This window comes from Chrysemys picta, chromosome 14 (genome assembly GCF_011386835.1).
Source record: "Chrysemys picta bellii isolate R12L10 chromosome 14, ASM1138683v2, whole genome shotgun sequence".
Taxonomy (NCBI): domain Eukaryota; kingdom Metazoa; phylum Chordata; order Testudines; family Emydidae; genus Chrysemys; species Chrysemys picta.
The window spans coordinates 11,432,005-11,446,278 of record NC_088804.1 but is presented as its reverse complement, the minus strand read 5'-3'; the positions used below and the strand labels follow the sequence as shown (position 1 = coordinate 11,446,278).

At 45.1% G+C, this 14,274-nt stretch overlaps 1 protein-coding gene across 2 annotated transcripts in view; it reads left to right on the top strand.

Annotated features, from left to right (window-relative positions):
• Positions 1-732: 732 nt before the first annotated feature.
• The window catches only part of NECAB2 (N-terminal EF-hand calcium binding protein 2), a 304,596-nt gene continuing 291,054 nt past the window's right edge, over positions 733-14,274 (top strand). Inside the window, exon 1 of one of the 2 annotated variants that reach the window (XM_005306290.5) lies at positions 733-1,194. In XM_005306290.5, the coding sequence (XP_005306347.1) occupies positions 970-1,194 (225 nt within the window). In that variant the 5' untranslated portion in view covers positions 733-969. The remainder of the gene's footprint in view (positions 1,195-14,274) is intronic. The other variant, XM_005306291.5, reaches the window with a different exon arrangement.

The window sequence follows — 14,274 nt, the reverse complement described above, 5'->3', positions numbered from 1 at the left end:
GGAGCCAGGACTCCTGGGTTCTAACCCTGGTTGTGGAAGGGGGGGTGTTAGTGATTGGAGCTGGGAGCCAGGACTCTGGGGTTCTAAGCCTGGTTGTGGAAGGGGGTGTGTGTTAGTGATTGGAGCTGGGAGCCAGGACTCTGGGGTTCTAACCCTGGTTGTGGAAGGGGGGGGTGTTAGTGATTGGAGCTGGGAGCCAGGACTCTGGGGTTCTAACCCTGGTTGTGGAAGGGGGGGGTGTTAGTGATTGGAGCTGGGAGCCAGGACTCTGGGGTTCTAACCCTGGTTGTGGAAGGGGGGGTGTTAGTGATTGGAGCTGGGAGCCAGGACTCTGGGGTTCTAACCCTGGTTGTGGGAAGGGGGGGTAGGTTAGTGATTGGAGCTGGGAGCCAGGACTCTGGGGTTCTAACCCTGGTTGTGGAAGGGGGGGTGTTAGTGATTGGAGCTGGGAGCCAGGACTCCTGGGTTCTAACCCTGGTTGTGGAAGGGGGGGGGTAGGTTAGTGATTGGAGCTGGGAGCCAGGACTCTGGGGTTCTAACCCTGGTTGTGGAAGGGGGGGGTGTTAGTGATTGGAGCTGGGAGCCAGGACTCTGGGGTTCTAACCCTGGTTGTGGAAGGGGGGGGGGGTGTTAGTGATTGGAGCTGGGAGCCAGGACTCTGGGGTTCTAACCCTGGTTGTGGAAGGGGGGGGGTGTTAGTGATTGGAGCTGGGAGCCAGGACTCCGGGGTTTAGGAGGAGCTGGGGGGGGGGGGGGCTGTGAGCAGAGGGCTGCAGCGCTTATCATTTACACAAAGCAGCTTCCCCATATCCCCCCCCCCATGTGGCCCCTTGGATCCGCCCCTGGCTGCTCCCCTCCTGTGAGTGTGCAGGGCGGGGTTTGCAGCGGTGCCGGCGAGCTGCTGTCAGGGGTGATGCAGCCGGTGGGGGAGGGAATACCCCCGGCTCCAGCATGAGGACGGTGTGAAAGATGTGCGAGCAGGCAGCGCGCTACTGCAGGGAGAGCGTCCACAAGCTCCTCCGCAAACAGCAGCCGCAGATCAGGGGGCTGGACGGGCTGGTCCGCTGGATCGTCACCAAGATGAGCGACAAGAGCATCCTCTCGGAGCGGGAGCTCCTGCAGGAGGGGCAGGCGGCCGCCGGCCAGGCATTCTTCCCCCCGGGGCAGCGGAAAGGCACCTCCGTGATCCTGGATGTGAGTTCGGAGCCCCGGCCCGGGGACGGGGCTGGGGGAGCAGCTGCCTTGGGGTGCAGGAGCGGCGCGGGCGACTCTCTCCCGGCCCCTGGACTTTCCAGGGGAGCCTGGACTGGTGCAAAGCGCCGCAAAAGTGAGGGCACTGCGAGTCGCACCCGCCCCCCCCTTTGCAGGCGCCCTCTCCCCGTGCCCCCAGCGCCCCCGAGCCGGGCGGGACGCCCCCGGGCAGCAGCGGGGTCGGGGAGGGCTTTGCAGTCGAGGCAAAGAGCAGATGGGGGCAGGGGAGGCGCTTGCTCTGTCGGTGCATCCTAACGGAGCGGCACTTCAGCTGGGACGGGAGTGGCCCCCAGTCCGGGCAGCTTTCCGCCCCCAGGAGAGTTCAGGTTGAAAAGGCGCACGCTGCGCGGCGAGGTGGGTAGGTCTTGCATCGCAGGGGATCTGCCTCTCCAAGGCGAGCGCAGTGGTCCCTAGAAGCGGCCATGTGAGTTCTTTGGGGAGCAGGGACCCGGGTCTCAAGGGCCGTTTCTGAACGCTCCAGTTCCCGCTGTCAGTTTCATGCCCGGAGTTGCCGCTGACCTGCTTCTCTGGGCCATTGGCAGCACCGAAAGGGAGAAGCCGAAACTCCCCTGGGCACTGTGTCAATAAGAGTATTCGGTGCCCAAGCCGGCACAGGTTCATTTGAAAGAACCTCCTCGTGCTCCATTATGTGGTAGCAGTGTCCCTCCCTCCCCCCAGTCTTCTGTTGCTGGTACCATCGCTGCTTTTCCTCTTAAATGCACATGCTACTGTCTTCTGAACTTGAAAAGTATCTGGGGTGTTTGTGTGGATCAATATTGCCGGGAGAGATGAGAGCCAGAAAGGGCGAAATCTATATGGACCATCCATTTAGATGAATATTTTAAGGCAAACATCTGCTCTGCAGTTTGAGATTAGATTAAATGGGCTTGTTTGCACTTCAAACCCCGCTGTTTTCTAGATACATTTTATCAATGCAGTTGGCTAGGTTTCAGTCAATAGAAAGCAAATGGCACTTTAACAACACTGAAATTGAAGAATAGTTAGTGTTCCTAAGCCTGACTTGGCATGCCAAGTTAGTGGTCTGATGCAATTCCACTTTGATGATGGGAAATGGGATCTCTCTTATTGTATTTAATTTACAAGTGAATGATAGGTATTCTGTGATGATTGCTCAATAGCTAGTAACATCCAATATGTACTTAGGTTAAATAAAAAATAAAACACAGTATATGGTGTTATTTCTGGCACATTTCCTAAGGTGAAAGTGTAAAGCAGTGGTTCTCAAACAGGGTGCACGTACCCCTGGGGATACACAGAGGTTTTCCAGGGGGTACATCAACTCATCTAGATATTTATCTAGTTTTACAACAGGCTACATAAAAAGCACCAGTGAAGTCAGTACAAACTAAATTTTCATCGAATGATTGGTTTATACTGTTCTATATACTATACATTGAAATGTAAGTACAATACTTATATTCCAATTGATTTATTTTATAATTATATGGTACAAATGAGAAATACCGAAAAATTGCTTGATAGTGCGCTGTGGCACTTTTTTGTATGTTTGTCAGATTTTGTAAGCCAGTAGTTTTGAAGTGAGGTGAAACTTGGGGGTACGCAAGACAAATCAGACTCCTGAAAGGGGTACAGTAGTCTGGAAAGGCTGAGAGCCACTGCTGTAAAGTGGACATTTTTTGAATGTTAAGCCTCAAATGAGCTTGATCATTTGGCATTTAAGGTACATTAAACTGGATGTTTCAATCTTAATGAAATCTGTATTTGAGACACTTAATTTAAAGTGTGAAAGAAAAGTGTGGGGCATATTAATGTAATTAAACCCTTCACAAGAGTAAGAGATACATAAAATGAGTTCATTCCAACCTTTGAGGAAGATTTCTTCTCTCAACTATGCAAGAAATTAGTTTAGCATATTTAAAATTCTTACAAAATTAACCACAAGTAAAAAAAAAATTGTCCCAGAATAAAATAACTAGGAATTCATTGATCTCGGAAGGCTCTGGCATGTGAATTTCAGCCAAGAGATATAATTTCACTTGGTAACTAACTAAATAACTTGGGGGGAACATAGCCAGCCTATACCATACATGAGAGAGACTGTGTGTGTCAGGCATGACTGCTGGATTGCTTTGTAAAATGAAGGTGATTAAACAGAATACCTTTTGCTGTGTTCTTTTCTTGAGATGCTAGGACATGCTCTCATTATGTGTGGCATGCTTGTTAAACATAATTGGGCTTTGTCAAATTTTCTTCTCTGCTATTCTTATGATTACAGTAGTCTCCGTTTTTAATCATAAAAGTCTAGTGAGAAAACGTCGGTAATTTAACGATTTTTACATCTGATATTTACCCATAGTCCTATTCTGTTAGCTTGGACCTGTACAAATTTTGCAATTTTTCTTGATAGTATCTTTGCCAAAAATATAGAACCCTCTGAAGAGTAGTGAACAGAATCCCCAAGGACAGCTATGTAATAGCTTGCACTGAGCTGTCTTTAGGGCATGCAAGTGATTTGTAACTTTTATGTCAATGTTGTTAGGGACTGTGTGTTTAATACTTTATCATATTTACAGTTGGCTGCTTTAGTAAATTCTTCGCATTTAGATGGAATTAAATGAGAACAGAGTTGGGGGGAAGAAACAAACCCTAGCACAGGTAACTCCTGAAGAAAATATAGTGCAAACAGTTATAATTACATATTCGCTCAGACAGTGGCATCTAATAATTCAAAACGTACATCAGTTTTGCAGCCTTCCATCTTTAAGAAAACAAAACCAAAAAAGTGTAGTTATCATAAAAATTAGCTACTGATGGCACTAGCTGGAGTCTGTTAATATCCCTAAGTCCAAACCAGCATTATTTCTTCTATACTAGTCCTTAGATTTCCTGACAAATCTTGTTGAATCATGCTGTAATCTATGGTAGGCATTGGCACCTGCTAAAGACCCCAAAACTCATTTCATTTGTGATCTAAGCCCAATTCTGGGCTCAGACCGAAAGAGATGATGGGTTTATGAATTAACTAGTTCTGCCAAATTGAACTGCTTCAGATTGTCTTTGGCCCAACTAATAGAATTGAATGTCGCTCCCAATCTAAATATTTTGGTGGGAAGAGACATGCTACTGTTTAGAAATAATTGATGCATAATGGAGACATTGAAAGAACCTAAGTAACTAATGTGTTTTCGTGGATCTGACTTTTTTTTTCCTCCACCTCCTGAAGGTTTAACCAAAGATGGTTGGAACCTGTGTTGCCAACATAGATGACACAGTTGCGCAAACAACAATATTTTGGCCTGACAAGATGCTCAATAGGTGGAAGATATTGTTATAGTTAAAAACGGTCATATTAATGTTAAGCTCCATTCAACATGCCAGATTTTTTGTTGAAAATGGGAAAAGGAGAGATTGATATGAGAAAATGTGAAGTATAAACTTGTAACATTATGTAACCACGGGGAAACGAAACAAACTATAATGCACAGAGGGTCCTGTGGCATCTTTGAGACTAACAGAAGTATTGGGAGCATAAGCTTTCGTGGGTAAGAACCTCACTTCTTCAGATGCAAGAAGTGAGGTTCTTACCCACGAAAGCTTATGCTCCCTATACTTCTGTTAGTCTCAAAGGTGCCACAGGACCCTCTGTTGCTTTTTACAGATTCAGACTAACACGGCTACCCCTCTGATATAATGCACAGCACATTCATCTGTATCTGAATCATTCCTTTGCTTTCCGGTTAGATTGTTAAAGATCTTTTTTTGCATTATCTCTTATTGGTTGGAAGTAGAGTTGAGTGAATGCTGCAAAAATAATTTGAAAATGTTGTGGTTCTTTAAAAGTTTGTTTTACCTTCATTATTTATAACTACAGCAAGAGCATCAACTGAGATTGTGACTCCGCTGTCTTAGGCTCTTTATAAACACTCGCTGAGACAGTTACCAGTCCAAAGAGTTTACAATCAGATATGATAGACAAAGGGTGGGAGAAAGGAAGTATTATCCCCATTTTACAGATCTGGAACTTAAGGCACAATGAAAGACTTGTCCAAAAAGTCTGTGGCAGAGCTGGGAATGCAATTTTGGGCTCCACAGTCCTTTTCCAATGCTCTAATCACAAGACCATCCTTCCTCTCAGCAGTTCATGGGCAGACATGCCAAACCCGTGAAAAAAACACAGAAATTGGGCTTGTTTTTGGCTTAATTGGCTTATGAGTTGCTTGTTGGCTAGTTTTTGACTTGTAGCTTGTTGCTTTTTTTTTTGATTCTCAGGGATTGGCTTTTTTTTTTGATTCTCAGGGATTGGCTTGTTTTGGCCTTGTTTTGAAATGGGATTCGCTTGATTTTAGGCTTATTGTGAAAATCAGGGGGGCTTATTTACTGTGTGAAAGTTGCCAACTGTGTTCATGGGCCCTTTACATCGTTGCTTTCCATGAACTTTTACTCTTAAGAATATTGGCTAAAAGCAAATTTAAGGTCACACTCTCAAATTCTCAAGGAAGAAACTTATTCTCTTTCCATGAGCATTAGCACCAGAAACCTGAATGAGTTCCATTAATCCATTCAGGGAATAAAATATACCATGTGACTTATTTGATTAGTCACAACTAAGCAGTTTGAATTCTGGAGAGAAAGCTGTAGAATAAATGATCTGTGAAAAATTTAATCAAATATATTTGAATGCCAAATCCAAGCAAATCACAACCTGTTCACAGGCAGCTTAACACTCAGAAGAAGGTTAAATTTGTTTAAATGGTTGGTTATGAATTAGTCACTCAGCTCAAATGCCTGTTCTGAAACTTACAAATTATCCATGTTACTTATTTCCATTCTCTTTATTCTTTCTCCTGCTCTAAATTTCCTTTGACTCATGCATCCCTGATACCTTTTCTTCAAGTTCAGAACAACTATCTAGGCATTTAAGAAAGAGGTACTGTACAGATAGCAGGATCAAAAATGCATGTGCAAAATACCTACCACACAGCATGGTGTTGGAATTTTAGATTTTTCTGCATGACTTTTTGAATGAATCTACACATTTAACTTTTTATTGTACACAATCACTGGACACTGATGTAAGAAAAGCCCCTGCCTAGAGTAGGCTGAGGGGGGTATGATTGCTCTCTTTAAATATATCAAAGGGATAAATACCAGGGAAGGAGAAGAATTATTCCAGCTCAGTACTAATGTGGACACGAGAACGAATGGATATAAACTGGCCGTGGGGAAGTTTAGGCTTGAAATTAGACGAAGGTTTCTGACCGTCAGAGGGGTGAAATATTGGAACAGCCTTCCGAGGGAAACGGTGGGGGCGAAGGACCTGTCTGGTTTTAAGATTAAGTTAGATAAGTTTATGGAAGGAATGGTTTAAGGGGACAACATAATTTTAGTCAAAGGAACAGCGTGCCATGGCAGGTAAATGGTATAATGGCTAATGAGGGTGAGGCTGGAGAATCTTGCCTACGTGCTCGGGGTTTTACTGATCGCCATATTTGGGGTCGGGAAGGAATTTTCCTCCGGGGTAGATTGGCAGAGGCCCTGGAGGTTTTTCGCCTTCCTCCGCAGCATGGGGCAGGGATCGCTGGCAGGAGGATTCTCTGCTAATTGAAGTCTCTAAGCCACAGGATTTGGGGACTTCAACAGCAGAGTCAAGGGAAAGGGTAGGGACGGCTTTGTGGCCTGCATCATGCGGGAGGTCAGACCAGAAGATCATAATGGTCCCTTCTGACCTTAAAGTCTATGAGTCTATGAGTCTATGATAAACTATATAATACCAATCTGGAAGCTGATATGATTTGTTGGCCTTAGTGGAATATTCCTACATAGCTATCCTTGTTAACTGGTTTGTTACCTACTAATGGCCTCTTTGCTGTGCCAGAGTGACAGGAGTTCTGTAAAGACAATGGGGTAGATAGGGAATGGGACACTTGGGGATTGGTAAGTAACAGACAATAATCCTTTGGTGTGATTAATGAAAAACATAGATGGGTTATTAAGAAAGTGCTTGTCCACAACAGAATAGTGGCTCTTCATGGGACCTTGAGGGTCAAGGAGGGATAAAATGGAGAAGGTAAAATGGGTGAGATCTCACCGTCTCCATCAGGGACAAGAGAAACATCATTTAAGGATAGAAACTAGTTTGAGTCTAAATTTTTCTGTGTCTTGCACCGGTTTGCAAACAGGCTCATGTACATTCTTTTGGGTGAGTAAAATAGATGATCAATAGTGTTTAAAGGTGCAGTTTAAGATTCTGGTATTCCAGGTGTTAAAATATAACACGTAAAATTGCAGACTCGCTTTTCTGAACCCTATTAATAAATGAATGGAGACTATCTTTAAACACTGGGCACTTCCCAGCATAAATGGGGCTTTAAAATAGTGATTGATAGGTGCTAGGAAAGAGCAATGGTAGGTTAGGCTGTGCTGATTTCTTGCTCCAAGATACATGGAAAGCATCATTCAGCATGTAAAGCTAATTTGCTGCCATATCAGCAAAATCAGCCTAATGTGCTAGGATCAGACAGGGGTCTGTATCTAAATAGTCGTCATCAGCATGGATCTCAATACATTCCCACATCTTGAAACTCAGCTATGTAACATTGCACCCGTTTGCACGCTGGTGCATTATAGCAGCATGCAGCATACCTGGAGTTGTTAATTTTGTATAATGTGCCATAGTTACAGCCCATAATACTCAGTGATCTCTGAGCAGTCTGATTGGGGAGCACTCCTCGTTAACAGACACCAATCTGCACACAGCTTTCCTGCCCTATGGATCAATTATTTATAACATTTGACCATGTAGTTTATTAAAATGGTCTTCTTGATTCCCAGCTGGGGTGGTAACTAAATTCAGACTGTACTGTAGCATTCATGCTGGCTATCCGTAGTTAATCCAGTACTGCTAGACCCAAGCATTCAAAAATCATGAATCAGGCCAACCAAATTAATGAGACTTCCTTAAAGATCACGAGATTTTAAAAATAATGTATGTTGAGTTATTTTGATTTGCCTTCTGGGTTATTTAGAGATGATGAGGACTAAAATGTTTTATCTGGAATTCTCATATAATCTGGGGTGTGTTTTAAAAAACCCCCAACCCCCACAAACACCAAATATTGTGAGACTATTAATAAAATTGCAAGAGTGGTAACACCATTAAACTGTAAAGACCAAGGGAAATAGTGCAAAGGAACTGTACCAAATCATATAATTTGTATGTGTATATACAAAGTAAAATGTAAATTTCAAGAAACCCTGGGCATGAGAGCAGTAGATGTATCTAGAGAGAACCATTTATAACTCCATCTGGTCAGCACGCAGACACCTATTTGCAGACCATTGCTATCAATTACTTCCTGCTGCCCCACTTTTTAATTAAAAGCACAAGAGTAGTGGCTGAAATTAACCCTGAAACAAAGCTATCTTTGAATAAATCATATTAATAGCATAGCTTAATTCATAGATAGCAGCAACAAAAGACAATCAATATTAAACTGTAGGCAGGTGAGTCCCGTGTGGTTTAAATACACGGGGTCCGCGTTTTATAAGCGCCCATCTCCCACTTGGCATCCCATTAAGTGTCCATCTTTCGAAAGGGCTCAGTTGGGTTTCAGAAGAGCTCAGCATCCAATATGCTGAGCCCATTCGAAAATCTGGCCCATGAGGCACATTGACGAGTGGAACACTCTCCTCTCCCTTCTCTACCACTTCTGATTAGGGCTTGTTGCGCTTCGTTCTCCGTCCATACTTCTCAGCTCTTTAATAATCTGCTCTGTGGCCAGATTCTACCCTAGATGACGCCTCCACAACTCCTTTGATTGACTTAAATGAGGCTGCGTGGATGTAACTTCAGGAAGAATTTGGCTTGTGTCTAGCAGTGACTTCCCAAATGCAGAACAAAGAACCAACATTTTTTGTGATTCTCTCTCCCTTAGTCTCTATTCTGGCTCTAGCTAGTAAAAGAATCACATTTCCAATATTTTTTCTTACTCCCCTTACTCTGTTCCCCTCTCCTGTTTTTAATATATTCATTCTTTCTCTCCTCCTCTCCCTTTCACCCCTGTAACTCTGCTCATTTCTCTCTCAGGATGAAAAAATGGAAGACTGGAAATGACCCTTCTCCTCAATCTTCATTTATAAAATCCCAAAGTATCTCAGAACGCCCTGACCTCTAGAGTGTTAATGTGACTCTGGTGGGGAGCAGAGGTTAGCTAAAGACTGGGCACAATATACATATTTAAGTATTGCTCAACTGCAGGGTCAGTCATGTGCCCTGTAGAAATGAGTTGTTGATCTCTGGCTATTTCCTGGTTTACACCTTCCTGCATCACATTTGTCTTGGCTTTCTGGTTGGCTTTCTTGGCAGAGGCCAAGAACTAAAAGGACCTACCGATCCCCCAAGGTCAGAGTAGAAGTTCCAGGCTGGAACACTGTATTGTATGTGTATTGGGATGCAGGCAGGAGAGAGAGCTCGCACTGAAGTCTGTACCGCATCTGTTCTGTGCAATAATAAAAGGCCATCAGACCTTTCACTAGTACTAAAATATTAAAGTAGAAATAAGAGTGCTCCACAGAACAATACAGAGGTTTGACTCCTCTGTATCCTATCTGAAATTCACTGAGGCTTCCAAAGCTTGATCTAGCCACATGTGGTGAGAGCTCCCTTTGAAAATCAATAGGAAGGGTGAAGTATAAGTGATCCCTTTCTCCAGCACATCACCTGCTTTGGTAAAATATTCCCATGGTAAGCTAACATTTTACACCTGCAAGTCAGTGAAGTTTGGAGCCGAAGTAGAGATGCTCTATGGGAATATTACATCCAACAAATCTTTGTGTGGAAACGGCCTCTTGAAACCTGCACTCCTGTCCAGCTGTTATGAAATTGTGCCTTTTGAAGTGTTACTTAGATCCTTGCTGATGGCATAGGTTGCCTCCTTTCCCCCCACACACCCACCTCTCCTCCTCAGAAAGAAAAGAGGAGGATAGCATCCTGTGTAATCCAGCTATTAACATCCCTTTGGCAGATGCTCGTTCCTTTGATTTAGCTGTGCCACGTTAGCACCATAACTCTCTCCACTAATAGCTCTTCTTGATGCTTATCCTGTAAGATGCACACCCACTCAATACTTCAACAAGTATGAAGGAAACAGAGTTCCTAGGTACTTACATTGCTAAGAAGAACTGACTGCAGTGAGAGCAAGAAAGGTCTTTTAAAGACCATGGTGGGTGGAAAGTGTCTGTAACTGTATTAATGTAGAAAAACAAATGAGTGAATGCAAAAGAGCATAAGAGTTCCTTTGAGAAGTGAGCAATTGATTGAAGAGACTAGAGGCCAGATTCCTGACCCTACTAAACCTCTTTGTGCTACTCTGGCTTAATTGGCTTCCTGAAGGTACCCCTGGCATGGGGCTCATAGCAGCATGGCTGTCCTCAGCTGCCAGAAGCCATCAACATCCGAATGGAACTTAGAGCAGCCCTGAGCCTGCCTTCAGTTGCACCAAAGGCCAAAATTGCCTGTGGCTGGCTTCAAATCATGGTGTACCAGCCACCTTTTGAGGTCTCCCCTGAGTCCAGCAGTGATCACCTACATATGAAGGTCTCATCACCTATCTCTGAAATGTAGCTACTGCCCACCTCTTGTAGCCTTAAAATTCCACCTTTCCTTCAAAGGATGTCCTGCCCTAGTGCATGAATTCCATTGATTAGCAGTGAGTTCCTGTAGAAAACACACTTCCATCCTGTGGGAAAGGTGTCTATTTTATGCTCCAGGATTGTCTCATACCCAGGTGAAACTGTGAGAGGAATATAAGTAAGCAGGGAATAAATACTGAAATAAGAACTTGGCCAGGACACCTTGGTTTGCAACCCACAGTCTTGTGAAAAGTAGGATCTTCAATAGGATAACATCTGCAATGACTTGGGGTCTGTCTACACTGCAGCTGGAAGCGTGCTTCCCCATGCAAGTAGACAGACGTGGTACCTCTGCTGGAGCAAGCACGCTGCAAACAGCAGTGTAGTCAGAGGTGGTGGCTGAGGCTAGCAGCCTGAGTACATACCTAGGGAGTCCTTTTTACTTGGGTGGCTAGCCTGAAGTGCCACCCATGCTACACGGGGCTGCACTGCTTTTAGTGCGCTAGCTCTGCTTGAGCTAGTGTCTGTCTACTCACATGGGGACGCACGCTCCCAGCTGCAGTGTAGATGTTCCGTTAGTAGTTTGATCTGGAAAACAGCATCTCCACAGACCAGAGCCCCTATCGCCTGGTGGGACAATACTTCAGCACTCGGAGGAAAGCGTGCTGTGTACTGAATCACCACCTCTCTCTCTTCTACGGGAGTTGATGTTGGCCACCCCTGTGAGCACTGATCATGTCAACCCATGCTTCACTCATGAGAGCTGATGATGGTGACATAGCCCAAAGCGATGTGGCTGCAGGGACTTAGATTGTGTTACTGTTTTATATTAGTAATGGAAGGTGCATCGTCCCCCTCCCTGCAGTCATGAGATGGGCATTTACTAACAGGGGTCAGGGTGGAGGAGCGAAGGGAAGATTTACTTTGACACACCTTATGCAAGAACAGAAACCTCATGGAGCCAGTCTCCATGGATCTGATGGGGAGTCAGGACTCATTTTGTAGAAGAGCCTGGGATAGGCCTTGTCTGTATTTCTAAATTCCTCAGCACACATGATACTACAACTATTGAGCAAACTTTTTTATATAATGGAACATTTTTCTTTTTCTTTGCCCTCTCCCCTAGAATCTCCTCCTTCAGCAGGCTTCGTCACACCTTGCTTATCCTTCTATTAGCAGCACAGGAAATGAAAACTGCTGTTGAATCATGTGGTTTTTTTAAACCCATCATATTAACCTGCTGCAGGAATAATAATAAACCCTACATGAAGTAGAACAATTCTTTGACTTAAGGAAGTGATTGTGGGAAATGAATGAAATTGCCAAGAAAACCACAATTAAACAGCCTCGAGAGGTGCAGATTTGCATCCAAGAGCTTTGAGGACATCCTAGGCAGCATTGAACGTTTAGATTATAAAACCTGATTTTTCAAGGTTTTAGTATTGTAGCTGTTTTAAACTGCTTAGGGGTGAATTAAATGAGTGTTTTCAAAAAAAGCTGTCATCCCAAACATTGTTTTAAGCAGCAACTTCACCTATTTTAACAACGACAACAAAAACATTTCATTTCCGTTTCACCTGTGATTTTTTTTGTCAGTCTTTACTTTAAAGGCTAATTGTATTACAAAATAGCTTTCGTTCTCAGTTAATTGCTAAAATGGACTAGTGCCCCATTAGTATCTTGCAAACAATTGGCTGGCCATGTTTATTTCTTGTGTTACTCCACTGAAGTCAGTGAGTTTACATAATGGATTAACTTGGCCGATATTTTGAAAAGCTTGTGTGTCTAATACATTTAGAAACGCGGCTGAGAAGCGTGCACTGGAGGTGGTAAGGACAGTATTTTTGGTTCAGGGATAATCTGCTGTTTACTTCTTGAAAATGGTAGGTGAGCCTGACAATCGGAGAATCGGAGGTGATGGGATGGAAAGGACATTCCTAGTCATCTGAGTCCATGCCTAAGTAGTAGTGCAAGATTGTGTGCTGTGCAGAGCTCCCAGTGGTCACACGTCTCCTCAGCCAGTGGGGTGAAGCTAATGGGGGTTGCATGTATGGTATTAAGGGCAGAATTTATCCATTAATATTTAATCTCCTCTATTCTTTGTGACCTCCAATGCAGTTGTCTTGACTAAGTCTAAGTGACTTCACTGCCAAATTAAAATGGCACAAACAATGTCACTGCAAATCCAGAGAGATCACACTTTGGGGTGGATGCAGTTCTGCATTTTGCAGGAACGGACACGGCGGGAAAGGAGCCAGGCTTTTCCCGCTTCATAATATTTCTGGTTTGGTTAGAGTTCAAACTGCTGCTGTGACTGATGTTCAAACTTTTGGTAGTGTGGGATCTTTGTGTAAAGGGGTTAGAGCTGAGTCTTCTGATCTGTGTCTTCCAGACTATGATTAGCAAGGGCAGCAGGGCTCAAATACCACCTATAAAAAGCTGGTCAGAGTTCCTCCTTACATTTTGTGTTTCAACCCTGCAGTTCTGCATTGAATCGAATGAAGCACCCCGCCCAGCCATACTCCTTGTCTCTTCCCAGGGCTGAATTAAGGCAATCTGGGGCCCTACACACACCAGGAGACAGACTCTGTTTTGGCTCCACCTCTGCCTCCTTGCCCTGGCCCATGTTTTTGGTGGTGGGGTCCTCCTCCCATCCCAGACTGGGACAATTGCATATGGTCACCTTCTCTCCTGAGGCTTGGCAGCAGGGCTCCTCTTCCTTTGGGAGCTGCAGAAGTGGCAGCCATGGTACCCTCTTCCCCCCAGAGAGGCAAAGGTGGCAGCAGGGCCCCCACAGAGCTTACCCCAGCAGCTGCAGCATATCTCCTTGAATGGTGCTTCTCTCCTGTCACACACATGCTGTTGGAGTGGTGTCAAGGCATCCAAAGCAGTGCATCTTGGAGTTAATACCCCTGTAGTGGTTCTGCAGCAGGATTCCTCCTCCTCCGGGTCGGTGAGGGGCCAGTCAACCTCACTACGTCTTTGGGCTTCGCCTGTCACTGCCTGGGGAAGAGGATATCTGTTATCAGCCCTCTCTCGCTGGGCTGCAAGGACTCCGCCCTCCGTCACATCCTGTCCTTCCACCGGCAGGTCCAAATCCAACGGCTGGCAGCGGCACGTGGCGGGGTGGCACTAGAGGGGTCCTTTTCTGTGCCCTATCAGGGAGCTCTCTACTGGGTGGACTACTCCTTGGGGGAGGCCTGGTGTTACCTCTGCTGGGCGACGGGGCACGTCCAGAAGGACTGCCCCCTGGCCCAGCATGGAGGGGCGCCTGGGACCTCCGAGGCCCAGGAGGGAACCAGCCCTACCATCGCCGGCAACCCTGGTGGCCTGGCCGCTGTAGCTGCCCCTTCTCCTTCTTCCATTGATCCCGCTTGGGCCCTGGGGGCAGCCCCCCCATTGCACCCAGAT